The sequence below is a fragment of the Epinephelus lanceolatus genome, chromosome 10 (assembly GCF_041903045.1).
Source record: "Epinephelus lanceolatus isolate andai-2023 chromosome 10, ASM4190304v1, whole genome shotgun sequence".
Lineage (NCBI taxonomy): Eukaryota > Metazoa > Chordata > Actinopteri > Perciformes > Serranidae > Epinephelus > Epinephelus lanceolatus.
This window is the reverse complement of record NC_135743.1, coordinates 15,809,208-15,831,626: the sequence shown is the minus strand read 5'-3', so window position 1 is coordinate 15,831,626 and position 22,419 is coordinate 15,809,208. Positions and strand designations below refer to the sequence as shown.

General features: G+C 40.9%; 2 protein-coding genes across 6 annotated transcripts in view; one reads left to right on the top strand and one right to left on the bottom strand.

Annotated features, from left to right (window-relative positions):
- Nucleotides 1-39: 39 nt before the first annotated feature.
- On the bottom strand, nt 40-11,865 carry tnfrsf1a (tumor necrosis factor receptor superfamily, member 1a). Of its 2 annotated transcripts, none has more exons than XM_033639984.2 (10): nt 11,694-11,865; nt 6,633-6,737; nt 6,413-6,521; nt 6,145-6,270; nt 5,878-6,030; nt 5,685-5,763; nt 4,772-4,827; nt 3,003-3,178; nt 2,795-2,915; nt 40-2,650 (listed from the first exon to the last, which is right to left on the bottom strand). In XM_033639984.2, exons 2-10 carry the CDS (start codon nt 6,702-6,704, stop codon nt 2,352-2,354), a joined length of 1,191 nt encoding a protein of 396 aa, XP_033495875.1. In that variant the 5' UTR covers nt 6,705-6,737; nt 11,694-11,865; the 3' UTR covers nt 40-2,351. The 2 variants fall into 2 exon arrangements, with proteins under 2 accessions (XP_033495875.1, XP_078027770.1); XM_078171644.1 differs by having other exon boundaries at nt 11,799-11,821.
- The window catches only part of LOC117265575 (tumor necrosis factor receptor superfamily member 4), a 13,798-nt gene continuing 2,328 nt past the window's right edge, over nt 10,950-22,419 (top strand). The window contains exons 1-5 of one of the 4 annotated variants that reach the window (XM_078171649.1): nt 10,950-11,072; nt 15,025-16,094; nt 16,446-16,581; nt 16,668-16,793; nt 22,235-22,384. In XM_078171649.1, the coding sequence (XP_078027775.1) occupies nt 16,446-16,581; nt 16,668-16,793; nt 22,235-22,384 (412 nt within the window). In that variant the 5' untranslated portion in view covers nt 10,950-11,072; nt 15,025-16,094. Of the gene's footprint in view, nt 11,171-15,024; nt 16,095-16,445; nt 16,582-16,667; nt 16,794-17,266; nt 17,631-22,234; nt 22,385-22,419 lie in introns of those variants that run through there. The other 3 variants (XM_033640133.2, XM_078171648.1, XM_078171650.1) reach the window with 3 other exon arrangements.

Genomic DNA, 22,419 nt, shown 5'->3' with positions numbered 1-22,419 from the left:
AGCCTCCAGACAAATATATGGCACAAGTCAGGCACGCAGTTTAAGATACAAACATGCATTTATTCAAAATTCACATATAAACACAGTATCTTTTATATTCAGCTCAAAACTGATTATTCACTGGATAAATTGTTCTGTTATATAACATTGTAAAAGTGCTTTGGAATGACACGTCTTTAGTCTGTCTGAGTGTGACTGATTCATATCTGAATCTGCAGGCCGAGACTGGCATTATAAAAACTGGAAAACTGGGCTGAGGCAGACTGAGACAAGGCGTGTCCTGTTTTCTTTAACTGTAATGAATAATGCTCGTGTGATTTAGCTTTAAAAAATGCTAATGGGGCTGTGAAAAGCCTGTGAAAAGTAGCAGGGGTCTGGTCCACAATAGGAACTACAAACTTCCCTGGCTTTGTTATTGTTCTCATAAAATATAGAAGACTACCTGTTTAAACATTATTACCAGGAACTACTATTAAAACATAACCAGTTAATGGCAAAGGCTGCATAGTCAGAACTGGATTTTGCACTTCCCTGTTCTTAAAAAACTGACTGCAATGTTGAAATGTAAATTTGTAATGGTGAATATTGACAATAACAAGAATAGACTGCTGTAATTGGCGTAACTACATACCATATAGTACACACACTGGATAATGGTTTGTTGTTCAGTTAACACACATGAATACGAGTACAAAATGCAGCCTCAACACTCACATCACGAATATATGTTATATAAAATAAAAAGTGATCAGTCCACTATGATCATCATCAAAACTCTTATTCCCTCGAATTCCCAAAGACATACTGTACACTATAGTGACACCAAAAACACAGCGCACCTTACAGAAGGCTTCACCAGCCTTGGGAAATGTGCTTAGTAGCTTTCCTGCTGGGAGTTAGATAAAAAAGTTGTACCACTCTCTATTTAAATACCAAATACAAAGCTGGATCCCGTTAGCATAGCTTAGCATAAAGGGGGAAACAGCTAGCCTGGCTCAAGGCTATTCAAAGAAAGCTGGGACACGCTCTGTGGGAGCTATGGAGTATGACATGTGCAATGTAACTTGAGTTATGATGTTGGAGTGCTAGAAATAAAGGGATGGGGTCCACTTAGGTGCTCTTTTTTTAGAACTTCAGCATGCATCAGAACGGATGGCAGCCTATATGTAACATTTGCATACACAAAGCATTTGTTTGTGGTCTTTTAGTTCAGTCTATTTCAGTTATTACAGAAATGTATTTAGTACAAAAATATTCCGCCTTACTTGGCCGACTGTGGACACCTCTGTGAAACCAATCAATCATTCCTGTGGTCTACAATAGTGTGTCAGCTATTGAGCCTTTCAGCAAAAGCAGACCAAATTTGCTGTGCATGTGTTGTGACCCAGTGATAAAATGTTATACGACACTGTGACTCCTCTTTTTAACCTCCTTGGCCGGGCTCTGTCCTGTGATCCGCCAACTTACACCTTTAAAGCTCACTGCTCCCAGACAAGAAATAGTTCCAGTGTGTAACTTGGCACAGTGATAATGGCTATAAAGGAATATTTTGCCATTTTGGGAGATAGTCTGCACTTTTTAGCTTCCTGGAGGAGAAGTTGGATGAGTAGTTCCCAGGCAAACAGCGGAAAGTTCAAGGAACCTATAAGTGTTATAGTTTCTTTGGGAGACTCCAAGAAGTTAATTCTGCGAGACAAGAAATAGTCCAGTGTTACGCAATATAACCCCTATTGTCTGGATTGAACAAACGAGATAAAACACACAAATAAGTGAGCTTTAGAGGTGCTAGCAGGTGGATTTTGTCACTTTTGGACAAAGCCAGATTAGCTATTTTCATGTTTCCAGTCTTTATGCTAAGCTAATCTAACAGGTGCTGGTTCTAGCTAGGTTCTTTACTTGACAGACCTGACAGTGGTATCAATCTTTTCATTATCTCAGCAAAACCAATAAGCTAGTTCCCAAAATGTCTTTTTATTCATTAAAAATATATAATATATATATATATATATATATATATATATATATATATATATATATATATATATATACACACACATAGCTGAAGTTTTTCTTTATAAGCAGAATTTATCTGTGCAAGAACTCATTTTCTGTGATGCTCCCTCCCTGAGCCATTTGCTCTGTTGCTCTCAGTAGTCTGACCCAGTCTTCTCAGTGAGCGACTGGCAGAAGGAGAGGTAGAGTGCTCAGTGAAGCTGGTTTCTGTGAAATAAAACTGCCGTGTGGTAGCACCGTGTCAGTTTGAATGCTTTGAGGCTGCCCGTGAGTGAGTCTCTAAAGAGACAATACTTGGTTTCATAAGCATCTTGTTCCACTTGGCACGCGACGCAGGATTACTGAATGCCGTACACTGTCTCCAGCTCCTCGGCTGCTCGTCCCAGGTACATCTTTCTCAGTTCATCCAACAACTCCTGCAACAAGGGCATATGCAGCATTCTACCTTGTCTTCCTCTACCCGTTGACCCTCTCTCGGCCCACACCCTCAGCATCTGGTAGTGAGCCTCGCGGCAGGATCGGGAGTGATCCAACTCTGCTTGTTCGATCTCTGTATCTTTCACACCAAGAGAACGCACCAGCTGCTTCACCTGCAGCACAGGAACCAGGTCCAGCACAGTGTAGATCAGGTCAGAGACTGTAGGAAGCGAGAAAAAGTAGGGAGTTGTTGGGGGAAGAGATAGGAGTTAGTACAATAGTTTTCTGTATGTTTTGAGTCAAAACACACCGAACTGTTCGTATGGAGCATGTGCTGCTATGTGCAGTATAAAATAACACTCACCCTTGATTTCCAGGGGGACACAGTCAGGCAGATTGGGCGGCTCTGGTTCACTCACAGGACTTGGAGGAACAGCCGTAACGCTCATGTTCTCTGAAGGTTCATCACTTTGGATTAGGACTTGCTATGAGACAAAGGCAGACTAAATGTTAATGACTGTAAACGTCCATCCAGCAGAGAAAGGTAACCACAGACTGTTAAATCAGTGTACCTCGCATGAGTCCTGGGAAACGTCTGATGGTTGGCAGGATGGTTTCAGCATTTTCTTCTTGGTCGACATTTTTGTGGCCACATGGGTGATGAGAACCACAAGCACCAGCGAGACCACAGCCACAACTCCTACTGCAGTAATTATGTTGATAAGATATTCATGTCCGGGCTCACGGCCTTCGTAAGGATCCGAAGAGGCAGATAGGGAACAAAAGATGAAGGTGGATACACGTTAAAAAGCAACAGTTATTCTGACAGTCCAAACTACATTCTATTTGTAAAGAAGCCACATCTAAAAAACTCTACACTTTACTACCTAACTAACTTTATCTTTGCCTCTTTGATGCTAAACAAGAATATTTCTGCAGGGTTCACCAGGTTAAATTCAAGACTTTTTAAGGCCCAGATCACACAGAAAGTGTTTTAGCAGCTCTTTCTGCAAGCATTTTTTTTACTACTGGCATTCAATAATAAAAAAAAAAAAGCAGTGCTGTGCGCCTCGGGTTTTGTAACCTGCAAAATGCTGTCTGTGTGATCGGAGCCTAAAGGAGCTATATGCGACACTCAGAGCATACCTATGATTCAGAGTCTGTTGCTGGATTATCTGCACACAGTTCTCAACATGGAGGTGGTTGAGCCGGAGCTACCAACTCACGGTGCAAACTCTATAAACAGCCCTAACAATGGCAACAGTGCTGACAGATTTAGCAGCGTTAACCAGGAAGGAACTGCTCTGCTGCCGTCCTGATAGTGATTGCCACATGAGGGCAGTGCAGAGTGATGGCAGAGGGGCACCTAGCCACCATGCAAGTGCCAGAACAACAAACAGAGAAGCTCAGATTTCAACACATAGAGGGAGAGTGACTTCATTCTCTGCTCAGGATGCCATTACTCCAATATGTCTTTACATAGCAAATAGCTGTTTGCTGCTGTATCAATGTTTTGAATGACACATACAGAACATTTAAGACCTCTTTAATACCACGTAGAACAGAATGTTATACCCTTGTCATGATTGTAACGGCCTAAGCATAAAAGTATGATGGAAAACTTGTAGGGACAATATGTCCAGGAATTATTTACTGTATCACATTTCTTTCAGTACGTCCTTGCAGTTTATAAAAATAATTCCTAATAAATTAATTAATTAACACCTCCTGGACCTGGATAAGAGACAGATAGTATCAGTGGTTGCGGCAGGTCTGAGGATGCAGACTCCACAAAATAGGATTAAAAGGTTAAGTAAGTGTCTGATTGCCATCCTGGTATTGGATACAAATAATTTTATAACTTAAATGACAGCGTAAAGCAAGGCAAAGGTTTGGTTTGGCTAATATGGAAAGTTAAGTTAGCGTGTACCTGATTTATAACTCCTTTTCTGTTCCAAATGCACAGGAATAGCTTGCCTTTGCAAAATTTTACTTCCCTTAAAATGTCTTTGCTTACATGACTTGGCTTAAACATAAAGTGAATCATGTGAAATGTTCTTAGATATTTAGACATTTTCCATTTTAGCTAATTAATATAACACTGAGACTAAAATGAACAATTTAGACCTAATTGTTTCTCACAAAAAAACAAAACATCTGTGTTAATGTTAGACTGCTGTTCAATTCATGATTTCCACATTACCACAGTGCAGCTGTAGTTCATTACACATCACACGCATCATATTGAAACCGCAGAGTAACACTACATCCTGTTCATTTCATGGCGCCAGTATATTAACTCTTTCACATAAAAAGTGCCCTGTTGTTCACAAGCACTCACCTTTTGTAGTCAGAACAGGAACTGTTGAACAGTGATGTTCACATCCTTTGGTACAACTGTGGGGAAGAGAGAGGACATTTCACAACACTGAGGAGGAAGTTACACATCTAAAGAGGAAGTGATAAACACGAAGGCCGACATGCCTTTTTCTGACACCAGCAAATTTGTTCAAACAAGTGCATGTTAACACTTTGAATATAGTATCCTAGCTAATACCACACAGGAAATTGGTATTAATTGAAGGAAAAATACTGTCTCATCTGCCACAGTTATTATTAATGCGTAAAGAGTGTAGCTAAGGATTATGGGCTGTATGGGCGCATAGTTTCTCTGGGGCTTCCCCCCTTTAATTCTTTTATCAGTTACAAATATCTGTGTCTGTCCACCTCCTAAACAAATTAACTCAACAATCAATAAATGGACACATCCAGAGTTTTTGGGCTTTACCAAGATAAGTTTATTGATTGCCCCATTTATATTTTTACTAGGAATTCCCTATTTAAATGCCTATGTAAGCAGTTTTAAAAACTTTGGCTAAATGTAACTCCCTTGTGACAATACTTTGACGCAAATGTTTAACAGATTTACAAGTAGGCCTATCTTACATAGGACCAGAGGAATTTATGATATTTTAGGGGTCCTCTCTTAGTGTATCAGAAGCCAATGACGTAGCTTATTTAACAAATGATTACTTGTTTTGTAAATGTTAAAATGTCATAAGACCAGTCTCAGTGTCTCGTAACTTCTCTCTTTTGTTGCCAGCGAATGGAAAGATTGAACAAAGTCGGAAGTGTGCCGCAAGTTTCAATTCAACAAAACAACTTCCCTATTAACAACTTTAAATACAAGCATCCCAAAAAACAGGATGGGAACAATGCATGTAGCAAACGCTCATATACGTTAGTGCACTCACTTCTTGCAGCGTTCACACTTGTTGTTGACTTTGTAGTAGTTCTCTTTACATTCACACACAAAGTTTCTCTCAGGTGTACCTGCGCAAAACAAAAATAATCCTCTTTAGACTGACCACAGAATTAAAAAATAAGAAGTTTTTACACAACTAAATATTCATGTAATTCCTAACATTGCCAGATCTTAAAACTTACATGTCTGTTTTTCTTTTTCATCTGGTCCACACGGTGTACATTTGAGACACTCGTATGTTTCTGAGTCGATAACAGACTTGTAATACCCCTCCACACAGCGACAAATCCTGTTTTGGTTTCTTTGACATGGTGATATCTCCTTGTCATATTTTGCTGTGAGAAAGGTTGAAAAGAAAGAAAAAGTGAGCAAAGAAAACCCTAACCTGATACATCACTGACAAATCAAAGAGATGAAGCTGATTCACAAAAACAGTAATGTTGCTTTACCTAAGCATTTTCTGCAACGTCTGCAGTTGGAGGCGAAGTTCATTTCGTCTGTGAATAGTCCCTCAGGACATTGTGTGCACTTACTTCTCTGATTCACACCCTGACACATTTCTACAAGCTTAAAACCTGGAAAACATAAACACGCCATGTTCACACAGTTAGTTCTTTGTAAAATGGATTTAATCGTAGAAGAAGTCTGCTTATGTGATATTATTTCCAATAATGACCACTGTGGATCATATGCATTGTGCAGGAGGCCATAAAATACCTGGAGAACATTTGTTGCAACAAATTCCTTCATTATTGGGATATTCCCCTGGTTCACATGTCACCTCCTCTGAAGTTTGTAACAATGTCAGAGTGGGGATGAACATGCACTGCAAAGTAGAATATACAAAGAAAAGCTTTATTGTCCATTACAAGGAAGTTTATCACGTACTCATGCAATTTCAAATTATTAGGGAAGTGAACTTAAAGTTTTTCCTCACCATAAGGAGCAGCATTGTGCCAACAGGGGCTTTTTTGTTCCATCTTCCTCTTTGCCCAGCTCTCGCCATCATCTTACAGGTTTAGCTCAATCCATCTGAAGCAGCCTGCAAGGAAAACAATCTGTAAAACCCCTAAAACAGCCAATGTAAGAGAGATATAACTCCAGGTACCATGCATACTATTACTGAGTCTACATTTTGCTGAATGATAGACAGACAATATGCTCTGGGCCCACACACTTTCAGTCACAACTGAATATCTGGTGTTTTAAATTTCCTTAAATGAAAAATTAAAATTTTTTTTTAAAAATTTAAAAAAATTTAAAATAAAAAAAAAAAAAGATTCACAAACAATCCTACACCCATGATGCACTTCTCATCTCTAGCACCACCAACAGGCCACAGTCTGTCATACACTACAGGATACAAATTTCCATCAGGCTCAGCTGTACTTTGACATTAATGTATCATGTGTGCTGCTGTGTTTTGGCAAGAATTTGGCAGTACGATATGAAACACAATACAGGGGTTATGATTCAATACATTGCAGTTCATTGCTATAATGTAAGCCAGGCAACATGTTTATTTTATTTTTTTATTTAATTCTAGGAAAATGTCATGGTATAAAGAACAAACCATCATATGCATAAAGAAGCTTACTGACCTGCATTTGTATTTATCACAGTCCCTGTAACATTGCATTGAGAACCAACAAGACAAATGTAGTGCCTCTAATTTATGAAGCTCTTTTGACTGCATTAAATTGCTGCTGGGCTCCATTACTGGCCCAATAAGCCCCCCAGTGCTCCCACTCTCCACTCCACTGCACAACCCCAAGGTTTGCATGTTGTGTGGTATTTTGCTTAAACAAAAAGTACTTCTGTGCATACGGTGTTGAGATCTTATAAACAGATTTTGACACAGGGACAAGACAGGGTCTTGAGTGACACAAATAAAGCAGTGAAAGTGAAAGGTTGGTGTTTCGCCTCGCTATATTTGCTTTTTATTTCAGCGCTGTTTTCACAATTTTTGTAGCTTCCTCTTTAATGCACAGTGCTTACAGTCTGGCACCTAGTCACTATCTTATCATGAAGTCTCGACTTCACCTGAGCTCTCTTATTGGCTGGGTGCTGCACACCACTGCCCGAAGGCTGCAGCCCATGAAAGTCCTGAACGCAGCAACAGAAGAAGGAAATAAGAAATTACAGGCAGAGGGCGGGTTCTCTGCAGATAAATACACTGTCACATATTTCTGTTGGGAAATCAGTGATGACTGAGAGGAATTACTTTTGTTTGAGCTTATAAATTGCTTTTTTTAAAAATCCTGCAAGGCCTTTATTGTTTCAGTTGATAAGTGCTTTCAGCCGGGGCTTTCAGGGCCAGTTAGTAATCCAGACTTGAGTACACCTGTGGCTGAAAACATAAAACTTTTGATCTGAAAAGGTAGACTAAGTCGGATAAGCTGCATTTAAGATGTCCTCAAATGACCAGACTAACACTTCTGATTTTAGTAACAACGTGGTCTTTATTACTCAGGCACTGACTCAAGTCATATTTTAGAAGAACAGCAAAGTTTTCTCTCTATTTTACATCCACTAATAAACAGTGTTTTTTGGTGTGTAATGAAAAGCCCTTTGTGCATAATTTCAGTGATTAAAAGTATAAAATCTCCATTAAAGAACTCCTGACCCTTGACCTGAGAACCTTAAAGGAACAGTGTGTGAGATTTACTGTGCATTCACACCAAAAGCGTCATAAGCGTCATAAGCGGCTGGCAGCCATTCATTTTCAATGTACGCTTGCTATGAAGGGCGTCAGGGGCGTCGGCTGCAGCGAGCGGCGCGATGCCAGCAACCAGAGCGTCAAGTAGAAGTTGAGAGAAGCTGAACTTTATGCAAATGAGCAGCACCGCTGCCGAAGCAGCAGCCAATTGCACACCGGGATTCGGGTACGGAGGTCTGGGCTCTCCTGGAGCTGTACGAGCCAGTGAAATTCACGATGGATTTGCTGGGTTTGCAGGACTCTGTGGACCCAGATGGCCCGACGGCTCCGGGCCTTGTGTTTCCTCAGCAAATACGCTGATGCAGTACAAAGGAGGCTTCCGAAAGTGCGATTAATGAGCTCCCGCTTATTTACCACCAATTACATTTCTCAGTGGTCCTACGTGCCAACAGGAGAGTAAAATCATAATTATAAAGGACTCATAAAGGCTATATTGACTGTGTTTATTAGCGTTATTTTAATTGTGCAATGAAAGTCATGGATAATACAAAGTGAAGACATAAATGATATATTTGTTCATCAAGTGAACAGCCGTGTCAGCCTTGATGGACACATCTGCAGCAGCCGGCCCCGCCCCTTTGGCCGCTGCAAGCGCCTGCTGGAGCTGCTGCCAGGCAGCGCGATGCCAGCGACCTGAGCGACCGCTGGCGCTCATGACGCTTTTGGTGTGAATGCACAGTTAGGGGGATTTAGTAGCACGTAGTGGCGAGGGCTGCAGATTGCAACCAGCTGAAACGTCTCCCGGTTAGAATTCCTTTCATGTTTATTGTTCAGAAGGTTTTTACTGGGAGCTGAATAATCCGCAGAGGTCTCTTCATCTCCGAAACAAATGGACCCTATGATTTAAACTGCTAAAAACACTGAATAAAGCGGTTTCCTGTTAGAAATCTGCGTTTCAATCAATCAATCAATCAATTTTATTTATAAAGCCCAATATCACAAATCACAATTTGCCTCACAGGGCTTTACAGCATACGACATCTCTCTGTCCTTATGACCCTCGCAGCGGATAAGGAAAAACTCCCCCAAAAAAACCCTTTAACAGGGAAAAAAAACGTTTCTGTGATGCTGTTAGGCATGTTGGAGACGGGCCCCTAACCCATCACTTGCTGACATGTGCTCACCTTTTTTTCTGTGATACTTTCAAATCCAGATGTTCAGAAGGTTTTTACTGGTAGCTGAATCATCTAAACGAACAGACCCCGTGATTTAAACCGGAAAAAACACTGAATAAAGCAGTTTCACTTTAGAAAGTCAGAATTTTTCTGGCACTGTTCGCCGCAGAAGGGCTGTTAACTCAAGACCTTCTCATTCCAACTCAGCAAACAGTCGACTTTCACGTCTAAATATGACGTGCTAGGTAACCTCCTGTATCTGGTGCTGACGTCCCAGGATGGCGTGTTAATTTACGCCTGTGTCATGTATTGTGTTTTATCAAAATACACTTACGTTTTCACAGGAAATGTACAGTTTCTGTTTCATAATATTCTTACAATGCAGGTAAAACACTTCATTTTCATGTTTATTTCCTTGTGTAACAAAAGCACGTGGTTGTGTTTAGAAGTAAACATCATGGTGAACAGCAGGCTCCCAGGTGAAAGTCTGGGGTTTGTTTGACCCATCCGCTTCCCCTCCAACCTGCCTTATAGAGACTTTCCAGCTCTTTATACGATGTAGTTGCCGGCAGTGTTACAAACTGGCAAAATCACTGATGGTAGCGGTGGTATTTGAAGAAATACCAGAGTCAAAACGGGCTGGTTAACTGCAGTGGCTGACACGAAAACACACACGGACCCATCTACAACCAGTGTTTGGTTTGTCAGTTCTGGGCTACTGTAGAAAAATGCCGGTGCAACATGGCAGACTCCATGGACAAGGACCTGCTCCCTATGTAGATATAAACGGCTCATTCTAAGGTAACAAAAACACAACGATTCTTATTTACAGGTGATTATACACTAAAGAAAACATACTAATTATATTCCATGTCTGCCAATTTATCCCTCTAAATCCTACACACTGGACCTTTAAAATAATTTACCGAACCAGTTGACACACAATAAACCTGGGGCTCTCACGGCTCTGGGACCACTTAGTAATCCAGCCTTGAGTACACCTGTGGCTGAAAACATTAAACTCTGTATCTGATAAAAGATGAAGTCTGATAAGGCGATACCGACATGTCCTCAAATGACCAGACTACCACTTCTGATTTTAACAGCGTGGCCTTTATTACTCAGGCATTGACTCAGGTCATAGTTTAGAGGGACAGCAAAGTTTTCGCTCTATTTCACATCCATTAATATACACAAAATGTTTTGTTGTGTATAAATAAAAGCCATTTAGTGATTATAAAAAGAAATCTAACTAAATGCCATTAATGAACTCCTGACTTTTGACCTGATTATATTAACAGGATCAATTCACCCATCCCACATACTTGGCATCTAAGCAACACTTAGTCTTAGTCTTAGATTTAGTTTAAGACACCCACCTCTGACATGTCTGCCTCTTACACAATAAAATGGAGGTCAAGGAAACTTCATGTGAGGTGCTGATTAGGAATCAAGATAATCCATACACTTTGCTATGGACAGGTTTAACTCTCTGACAAGGAAATAGGCCAAATGAAAACAGTTGACAGGTCTGTGGATGAAGGTGAGTAACCATTATATTGGGGAGGGGGCTGAAGTTTCAGAGGTGGTTTTCTTCACACATAGCAGATAAAACGAAACTATTTGCAGGGTCGGTGAGAGGTAAGTAGTAGTTTTTATTACACTGAAAGTCATGTGAGGTTGTCTCGTTATATGGTAAATGCATGGATGGATTCTCCTCTGCCATAACTTTTTATTAGTAACCAAAGGGCATAAACACACATTAAAAATCAATATAGGTCAGGATATTTAGTGAGGTATGTAGTCAATAGAGACTTAAGACTGAATTGGTCTGCAGCCAGTTTAAAAAACGACTCTGCATATTTCAGCTCCACTGGTTTGGCAGCTTCGCCCCTCACTTCCCCGTCGCTCTGACACACACACACAGTGCACTTAACTTCTAACTTAAAACCCCTCAAAAGTCAACCTGACAAACCTACGTGTTTGCTGATAACTTTGACGTATGTCAGAGCAATACATACACTCAAGTTTTTACTGTTTTTCTTTCTTGTCTCATCGGTTTCGGTATAGCTACACACCACACGCCTACCACTACCACAGTCTCAAGTCTGATATGAATCTCTTCCCACAGACTGACACGCAGAGGTATTTTACCGTCACTTACCTGGACAACCACTGTCACAGCGAGGGCTTTGTCCTTCACTTCAGGTCCATATACGACAATTAAATGTATATTTAATTCAAAATATATCAGCTTTTTTTTTTTTACCAAAGCAGAGCGACGTGCCGTTGCCCCTTTCGGTAGAGCACGAGCGGAGGCGGACTCAGACGGGAAATATAGCTGCGTCACGAGACCGTTTGTGTGGCAGCAGGCATCTGCAGCAAAAACACACAGAAACCTATTAGGCAATAATGAGCAATACACACAGGTGAGCGCCCGTAAGTCTACAGGTGACTCACTCTACAGATGCATGGATATACACATATATGATATTTACATTCATTTCTCCTCAATGAATATTAAACTGCCTTTAAAGGTAAATTAGAGGAAGAACTACTTACATTTTAATCAATGTTGCAAAATGGCCCTAAATAACCCCTTAATTGACTTTATTTAAAAAAAAACTTTATGTCAATGTCAGGGACACAATAAGAATTTGCCACTGAAACAGGTCCAGTGTTCAGGATTAACCCTTTGAGACCTGGAATGGCATCCATTTTCTTGTGCTGCATTTAGGTGCCTTCCACAAGTATTGAGACTTTTAAACCTGGAGCAAATTGGTTTGATTTCTGTCGAAAACATGGGGAAAAGGGCAATGAGCAACTCTGCAAGAAATGCCCCACAAATTGCAAGAAATTAGTAGATTTAAAAGATTGTAAAAGCTCAGGGAAAAAGTCCATGAAACTGTGATTATGATTATTCATTCACTTTCTTTAACCGCTTATCCTGTTGGAGGTCACAGGGGGGGCTGGAGCCTATCCCAGCTGACATTGGGCGAGAGGCAGGGTACACCCTGGACAGGTCGCCAGACTATCACACGCTGACACACAGAGACAGACAACCAATCATGCTCACATTCACATCTACGGGAAATTTAGAGTCACCAGTGAACCTAACCTACATGTCTTTGGACTGTGGGAGGAAGCCGGAGTACCCGAAGAAAATCCACGCTGACATGGGGAGAACATGCAAACTCCACACAGAAGGGCTCCCCCACCCTGGGTTCGAACCACGAACTCTCTTGCTGTGAGGCAACAATGCTGACCATTACTAACCATAGCCTATTTATAATTATGATCATGTTAGATGCAGTGGTTAGCATTGTCGCCTCACAGCAAGAGAGTTTGTGGTTCAATGCTGGGGTGGGGCGCTTGCACCCTTCTGTGCAGAGTCTGCATGTTCTCCTCGTGTCAGTGTGCCCTCTCCAGCTTCCTCCCCCAATCCAAAGGCATGCACATCAGCTTAATGAGATGACTCTAAATTGATCATATGTGTGAATGGTTGTCCGTCTCTTTGTGTCAATAAATTAATCATAATATATTTAATCTGATATATTTAAATATATTTTAATCACTTTTTCAGGTTATTTTTATTTGATTTTTTTTATACTTATACCGTTTTTGCTTTTTTTTTTTACACTAATTTTGTGCAAATTTTTGGGTAATATCTTCTTAAGCTGCTCATTGCCTTCTTCTCAAACAGTCTCACTCCTGCTGCCTAAACCTAACCAACCCAACCAAAGAAGTCAACGAGTACTAGCCAATCAGAGGAAGAGTGGAGCAGGCCATGCCTTCGCTATCTGACAAACCAAACACTGGCTCTAGATAGGGCCCACGTCGGCCTCCATAGTTCTCCTACGAGCTCGGCACATGGGAGAAGTTTCAATTCTCAGTTCTCAAACTCATCAGTAGATGCCACTAAATCCTACACACTAGACCTTCAATCTTGAATCTTAATTTCATCACAATTCCACTTCTCCATTTAAGTTCTCAATTTTTATTTCCATTCAGCAATTACACTCACTGATTGGCTAGTTAATAGCAGAATCGGGTTTAGAAACTTGCCTTGGTATTTTGATACAAATCAATAAACATATTGGGTGGGTGGGGGGGGGGGGGGGGGGGTGTTCTGAGGCAGTCAATAATTACAATTATAAAATGAACAATAACAAATATGTAGCTACATATCTGTTTTTAAAAGGACAGTTCACCCCAAAATCAAATACAGGCTACGTATTTTTCCTAGATAGCATTTGGCTTGTGGTGCTCAAACCTCAACCCTGATGTCTCTGTCCAGAAATCATGACCAGGTCGCTCAAGATAATCCACAGGCCTCATCGTCAGCAGTTTCATGTAGGAACTTTGAGCACCACGAGCCCCGTGCCATCTAGTTTCATTATATTTAAGAGAAGGCAGACATCTCTATGGCTGATAACTCCAACACTCGGCAACTCACACCAAAACAATCTAGACTTATAAATAGCACTACAGTTTAGAGGAATATAAATACTGTCTCTTTAAAATGGAAAGCGCTGCACAGTATTTAAAACAAAAGGACGCTGTGCAAAATATTGATCTAGGAACATGCAAATGTTCACAGTGTAAAGTAGAATATTTGCAATATGCAGACACAATGAGCACATTTTTAGGTATTCACTTGGGGGCATTTGATAGATTTATTAGATATCTGCATGCATCGCTAACTAGTTAATACACCTGTAAACTATTTTTAAAATTCCTCAATTACCAAGGCTTAAATAAATCACTTAAAACCATGAATTTTAAGTCATTTAATGTTGGAATTAAAGCTATCAAGAAGATAAAATGAAGGTTCACAATGAAAATTCAGCATCCCTGTAGGTCCACGTAGCATCAAGTAAGTGCAGACAATATAGTAAGAATAACTTGATGCACTGTAATTACGGGAGCTATAAATGGAGTAGGCTGGTACTTTGTTCAGTGGGCCAGCAGAGTGTAGCCTCACGAGACTCTGCTGGTGTACAGTACATGAAAGAGCTCAGTCAGCAGAGCAAGACAAGTGCTTCCTCAGAAAAACCACATCCTTCCTTTTGAGTGAGCAAACAAAAAAATGTGTCTTCATCTCTGTGTGCTTCCTCCTCCCCTCTTTCTCGCTCTGTCTCTGGCTTTGTCTCATGCTGTCAGAAACTCACACCGGCACATTTGGCATAACGCACAGACACATTAAGTTCTTTCATGCAACTGCAGGCACTCACACTAGTGAGTTTCATACAGCCGGTGGGGATGGCAGCTCTGAGTCTGTGTGTCGATTTTGCATTTCAAGCCAAGTAAAAACTAGCTTTTGTTTATTAAGTGTTTAGTTTGTTACACCAACTTTGACATGTTTCTGGCAAGTTCTAATCAAACGTATGAATCCCTTCGGTCAAGCAGCCTAATACTGAAACCTCAAGATAAGCATGACCAGGTTTGCTCTAAGTCACTTCAGTGATTTTAATGCTCAGTCATCTCTCTTCCAGTCATCGCTGTACTCTGTTTGAGTGGTGTCGAGAGCAACACTTGGGCCACAGAGGCAGCCCCTTCAACCTTAGGACCCGTTTCACAGTTGACAGGAGGTCACGTGTTGTGGCCTGGTTTCTGTGAAAAAATGACGAAGGTGGTGAGAACAGAGAAAATGACAGCTGAATACTGGACGCGCTGAGACGAAGAAAAGCTGCCACTCTGTGTCTTATTCAAATGTTACTGAAGTGGAGGCTGTTTGAATGAAGAAAAGAAGAAACATTTGCTGTTAAGAAAAATAGAAATTGCAAGATTCAGTCAGCACCAAATGCAAATCAGCTGTCATTGCTTAACCAATGACACAGAAAGTTTTCACACCTGGGAGGTTTCTACTGTAATAAAAGGAATTTCCCATAGACATATTACTGTTTATTGCTGGCAACATTTGTTTGTTTGTCTGAAAAGCTGTCTGTTGTGCACTTTAGCTTCTCATTCACGATGAATAATGTGACTTTTGATATCACCTTTACATTTGATATTGTTGGTCTGATATAAAGCTCTTTGTATTGCTCAATCCTGTGTGTCATAATGTTGCATAGCAGCTCATCAGAATAATGTGACTTCTTGGAATAATGTTTATCTCCCCAACGGTTTTTTGTAAGAGCAACAGAACAGCTTGGAGTCAAATGACTGGTGTATGATATTTTCACTGAAATGACCTCGTCATCCAAGTTGAAGACAGAGAGGAAGAGGCAGTGACAGATGTAAGAAAGAGAGCGATGAAGAGTGCTTGCAACCAAAAGCCTGATTTTGGATGAAACGAGAGAGACGTTGCCTGTGGAAAAACTGTGGAGGCTGGTGGAGGGCTTGTTTTTGTGCACAGACTGAGCCAGGGGGTCGCAGCAAGAGATGAAGACAGGATGAACATGCAAGGCACAGAAATCTCAAAAGGCACCATCAAGATGTCAGGCTTTCAATATGAGTCATCGCTGACATTTTATGAATAGTCCCCTGATACACTTCTGGTCCCCTGTTCAGTCTCACACTCAGAGGGTCCCGGGTTACATCTTGTCTCACATTCTCATCCAAGGTAAGTAAAGACTACGAGAGACAACCGTAGCTGTCAGTCAGAGCTGTGTTTAAAGCTTCCTGTTATCTCCTGTAAAGTTAGAAAGTTGTTTGTATTCATGCAAGGCTGATTTTATCTTTTATTACCATTGTATGTTATCTGAATAGTGTGTGTACAGTGTGCTGTGGAGCTGCAGTGTCTGTGATGACTTGTGTGAATACCATAAAGCGCTACAGACCTTTGTCATGTTTTTAGAGATGTATGTTGTCTCGGTGTCTGTTAGTATGTAAATAAATCTGTTTAATATATCTGTTTCCTCCACCTCTTCTTTCTGCTCGTCCTCATCCTCCTCCTTCTTTCTCTTCTTCCCAGATGCAGCCACTCTGTGCTTTTACCTTCCTGTGCACTCTCTCTTTCCTCTCTCCTGTGCTGTCTCGACAGTGCACTGACACAGAATATGCCTGGCCAATGGACGGACCCCATTTATGCTGTCACATGTGTCCACCAGGTAAAACAACTTCTTTTCGTCTTGATGGATTTCACAGTTTTGCTGCAAACAGGTTAAAAACTGAAAAGTCACTGTGTTTATTCCAGGTAAACATATGGCTTGGCGTAAACAGGATATTTGTTCTACTGATTGTGTACCTTGCACGGAAGGCCTATACACTGAAAAGTACAACGTGGACATGACCTGCGAAGTTTGTGTAAACTGCAATAAACGTGAGTAATCTCACAGCTTTTTGTTTTGGGTGTTAAGTATGCTTGAGATGTGAAGTGTGTGAAAATCCTGCCTATAGAACAGAAACAGCCTCATTACAGTTCAAGGATGCTTTAACTGGGTGGATTTGCAGAGGTTTTAACCCTCCTTTACTTTAACAATTTGCCCTGTGATAACGTATCATAACTCAGGACACGGAAAATAAATGTTTAATGTGATTATTATACTGTATCATTATCAGAGATGTAGGTTGAAGAAGAATGGTAGAAATGTTAAAGCTGAAACAGGAACAGAGCAGTAGATGCCAAGTGGTATGGTTTTGATTTGAAGTGATTAAACATTACAACAAAAATACAGCCCCCCCCCCCACACACACACACACACCGCCTCCCAGTTTATCTGGTGTGTGTCATGTCTTCTGAGCACAACATGTGAGTGAATCATCACTTCTGTGGAGTTCTGACCAGTCCAGTTACTACACCAAGTTAGTTGTTACTCAACTTTGTCTCTAAATCATGATTTCAGAGAAGCTTGAGTCTAGAAATCTAAGGTCACATATGCAGGGGGATTTCCCATTTTGTGTGTCATGGTGGGATACAGTCAGAGAGAGATTAAAAGCACAAGGGGAGGGGGGGGCGGGGGTCTGAGAAACCCTCCGTGTACCAACTCGGGAGGTTATTATGGTGGGATTCTGCAGCAGTGTCAACACCAGCACAGGCAGCACAGCCCACCAATCGTGGTTAAGACAGGAGGAGGTAGAGGCCATCGTCATGTCAGCGGAAACAAGAGAAAAACACAGAAAAGTGGTAAACATCGGAAAGAGCTCAGACCTGCTACAGGTGAGCAAAAACAGCCGGTTGTGCTTATTCGTAAATGTCACTGTGGAAAACACAGAAGGGAGAAAACAGAAGTCTGTGATTCTCAGTCTGAATTTTGACCTGTCTTTGATGCACCAAGACGTTCTCTTTACATATGGTAATCAGAGCATTAGCATATGTCAATCCAGTTTTATAGTGAAGCTGTAAACAAACCTTTTACAGTCTGACATAATATCACGCTGAAGGCGATGAAGGTGGGTGTTCAAAATGTCAAAAACCTTTAATCCTACACACACACACACAGGGGCTTTATGTCAATTAACATCTATGGAAACTAATTCAGGTGGAAATGACTCCCACACAGAAACCTCATACACCGATCTTCAATACAGCAGTATTAATTTACATTTGGTTATACTTTGATCTCTATCTGGGTGTTAAAGGGCAACTTCGGCAAAGTTTAATAAATGTGCCGTCTTTAAAACTGGCATTTTTCAACCTGGACCCTATTTTCCTGTGTGTCTGTGCCTAAGTGAGTGATGTGAATGACAAGTTTTGAAACTGGTCCAGTATTGAGAGAGAGGGCTGCAGCCACTTAACACCCTTCAGGCTACTTTATGTCAGGGCGTTCAACACTTTTGAAAAGTGTCACTCGACAGACGTATTTTCAACAGGAATACGGTGTTGCTTGACACTTTTCTTTTATGTCGTGCACCTGGAGATTTTGGGTTACTATCGTCACCATGGCGAAAGTAGCTTTTAATCCACACTGACTCCGACCGACATTCAGTGTCTTTGTCCAGAGAAGCACCCCTCTGTCAGCAGCAGTTCCTGTGGAGCTGAAAGCACAGAGGCCAGCCAAATTATCTTGCCAGCCTGACAGCAGATATTTACTTAACCAAAATATCTTTTATGTCAGCGCCACAAGAGGAAATCAGCAGAGTTCATATTGATTGATTCATTGATTTTATTTACCAGCCCTCTATAGCAAGTGAGGGAAATCTGCCACTCAGACTGGGAGCTGATCAATCAATACATACAGTACAGGCCAAAAGTTTGGACACACCTTCTCATTCAATGCGTTTTCTTTATTTTCATGACTATTTACATTGTAGATTCTCACTGAAGGCATCAAAACTATGAATGAACACATGTGGAGTTATGTACTTAACAAAAAAAGGGTGAAATAACTGAAAACATGTTTTATATTCTAGTTTCTTCAAAATAGCCACCCTTTGCTCTGATTACTGCTTTGCACACTCTTGGCATTCTCTCCATGAGCTTCAAGAGGTAGTCACCTGAAATGGTTTCCACTTCACAGGTGTGCCTTATCAGGGTTAATTAGTGGAATTTCTTGCTTTATCAATGGGGTTGGGACCATCAGTTGTGTTGTGCAGAAGTCAGGTTAATACACAGCCGACAGCCCTATTGGACAACTGTTAAAATTCATATTATGGCAAGAACCAATCAGCTAACTAAAGAAAAACGAGTGGCCATCATTACTTTAAGAAATGAAGGTCAGTCAGTCCGGAAAATTGCAAAAACTTTAAATGTGTCCCCAAGTGGAGTCGCAAAAACCATCAAGCACTACAACCAAACTGGCACACATGAGGACCGACCCAGGAAAGGAAGACCAAGAGTCACCTCTTCTTCTGAGGATAAGTTCATCCGAGTCACCAGCCTCAGAAATCGCAAGTTGACAGCAGCTCAGATCAGAGACCAGATGAATGCCACACAGAGTTCTAGCAGCAGACCCATCTCTAGAACAACTGTTAAGAGGAGACTGCGCAAATCAGGCCTTCATGGTCAAATAGCTGCTAGGAAACCACTGCTAAGGAGAGGCAACAAGCAGAAGAGATTTGTTTGGGCCAAGAAACAAAAGGAATGGACATTAGACCAGTGGAAATCTGTACTTTGGTCTGATGAGTCCAAATTTGAGATCTTTGGTTCCAACCGCCGTGTCTTTGTGAGACGCAGAAAAGGTGAACGGATGGATTCCACATGCCTGGTTCCCACTGTGAAGCATGGAGGAGGAGGTGTGATGGTGTGGGGGTGTTTTGCTGGTGACACTGTTGGGGATTTATTCAAAATTGAAGGCACACTGAACCAGCATGGCTACCACAGCGTCCTGCAGCGACATGCCATCCCATCCGGTTTGCGTTTAGTTGGACGATCATTTATTTTTCAACAGGACAATGACCCCAAACACACCTCCAGGCTGTGTAAGGGCTATTTGACCAAGAAGGAGAGTGATGGAGTGCTGCGGCAGATGACCTGGCCTCCACAGTCACCGGACCTGAACCCAATCGAGATGGTTTGGGGTGAGCTGGACCGCAGAGTGAAGGCAAAGGGGCCAACAAGTGCTAAACACCTCTGGGAACTCCTTCAAGATTGCTGGAAAACCATTTCAGGTGACTACCTCTTGAAGCTCATGGAGAGAATGCCAAGAGTGTGCAAAGCAGTAATCAGAGCAAAGGGTGGCTATTTTGAAGAAACTAGACTATAAAACATGTTTTCAGTTATTTCACCTTTTTTTGTTAAGTACATAACTCCACATGTGTTCATTCATAGTTTTGATGCCTTCAGTGAGAATCTACAATGTAAATAGTCATGAAAATAAAGAAAACGCATTGAATGAGAAGGTGTGTCCAAACTTTTGGCCTGTACTGTATATGGTTAATAAGTTAAACACACATAAACAGCAGGAGACTTGTGTGATTTGCTGTCTGTGCAGATTACTCTTTACTAAACACAACAGAAACAGACTCACAGGGTATCTCTGGTTACCATGGTGACAACTGAAACCTTTTGCTTAAGCATAAATTGAAAATGTGTATTTAATTTCTGTCATGCAACACTTTTCAAAAGTTTAAAGCGCTGCCATGAATCAGACTTCAATGTAACCGATTGGGGCAATCGTGCACTGTCACTGTGCGTCCATTAAAAAACTGTCATTATGCCACAGACATCCTCAGATTGTTATTATAAATGTCTCTTTACCTTTAGTTGATCTGGTCTGTTTGTTATTGTGTCAGTCACGCTGAAGGAAAAGTCTAGTTCTCTCACAAGGCGTGAACTTCGGCTCAAAAAAATGACGGCGACCATCAGATTCAAAGGCCTCATCCACATAGTGGAAATCAGCTAAATAATCACCCATGACTTGAATATCTTTAAGACAACACTAAGCTATGATTTCTGCACACAATTCCAGCTTTGTCTTGCTGCAAGAAATCATGTCTTGAGTGAGACTTAGACAGAATAATAAACAGACCGGACCAAGAAAGTAATGAAAAGAAACTTCAGATACTTATGATAACAATCTGAACCTCTCTGTAGCAAAAATAACCCCTTTTAATAAACATAAAGTGACAGTGCACAATTGCCCCATCTGGTTATATTGCGGGTGTCATGCGAGTGCCCGCTGCAGCTCTTCTCTCTAACACTGGACCAGTTTCAAAAACTATTATTCACATCAGTCACTTGGACACAAAGACATGGGAATATAGGGTCCGGGCTGAAAAATGTTGACGTTTTCCTTTAACAATTTGCAAGGATTTGGATGTGCAAACACAGTTTCGAAGGAGGCACATATTTCAAACATTAAAACTAATATTTTCTTACAGTATAACATTTTCAGTTCTTAAATCCAGTAAAATGGCATCAGTTACTGTGTATCTACTGCTTTAAATCTGCTTTCACCCATACATTTACACTTGATTCTGTCATCTTCAGCTACATTCATATCATATAATAATCCAGTGTAGGCATCCTGGAATAAAAGATAAAATAAAAGACTTCATTGTACTGTAATGGATCATCATGGGACAGCAGCGTGAAGTCAGGTAATAGACCATCCTTAGAATCCTGCTGAAGAGCAAGCTGCTATAGCTCCAAAAGCTTCACAGAGGGGGGGAAATGCAGACTGTTTGATAATCTGTTCTGAATATTAAATTTAAATGGTGCTTGTGGAGACATGAAGTTGTCAGCATTAGGAAACAGTGGAGTTTATTCAAGGTAAGAGTGTCCTGAAGACGAAACATGCAACACATGTAAAAACGTGTCTACATTTGAGGCTGTAATTAGCTCAACATGTGCGGTTACACCAGTTTATATAAAGAATTCAACCACTAAGATCTGAAGTTCTCTCTGAACTGTGACCATAAATGACACAAATTTACAGCTATAATGGTTGTCATTGCTGTAGTTTCATAAACTGTGTGAGGCTGCTTAATAATACAAATGTTTTGTAATGACTCTGGCTCCATTGAACTCATAGAGGTAATTTTTTTTTAATCTTTTTTATTTTGTGAATTCATATTTAAGTATGACGGTTAAAGCATTCTGTGAGACAAATGACATTTGATCAAAGTAAGATAGAGCTTTCACTGAGAAATACCAGTTTTATCTGTCTCTAAAGAACAGGTGATAATGTGGTAATATAACCGTCCCATGACTTAAAACCAGTCTTTACCTACCGTGCCTTGTCTGTGAGTCATTTATGTTTTTCTGAATTATGTCATGTTTTACAGGCATATGCGTGTGCTTGTCACACACGCGAACACACTCAGAGTTATGACTGTACATTATCTATCAATGATGACTGTTTTTTTGTTTTTTTTAAACAGCAAACATGGAGTATAAGAGAAATTGCAGCACCACTCATAACGCTGTGTGTGGATGCAAAGCCGGCTACGCATGCAGAGACCCGTCCTGCAAAGACTGTGTGCCAATACCAACCTCCACCATCAAAACAACACTCCCTCCATCCACTGCAGGTACCTCAGAGTCAACTGCAGTGTTACACATGCTG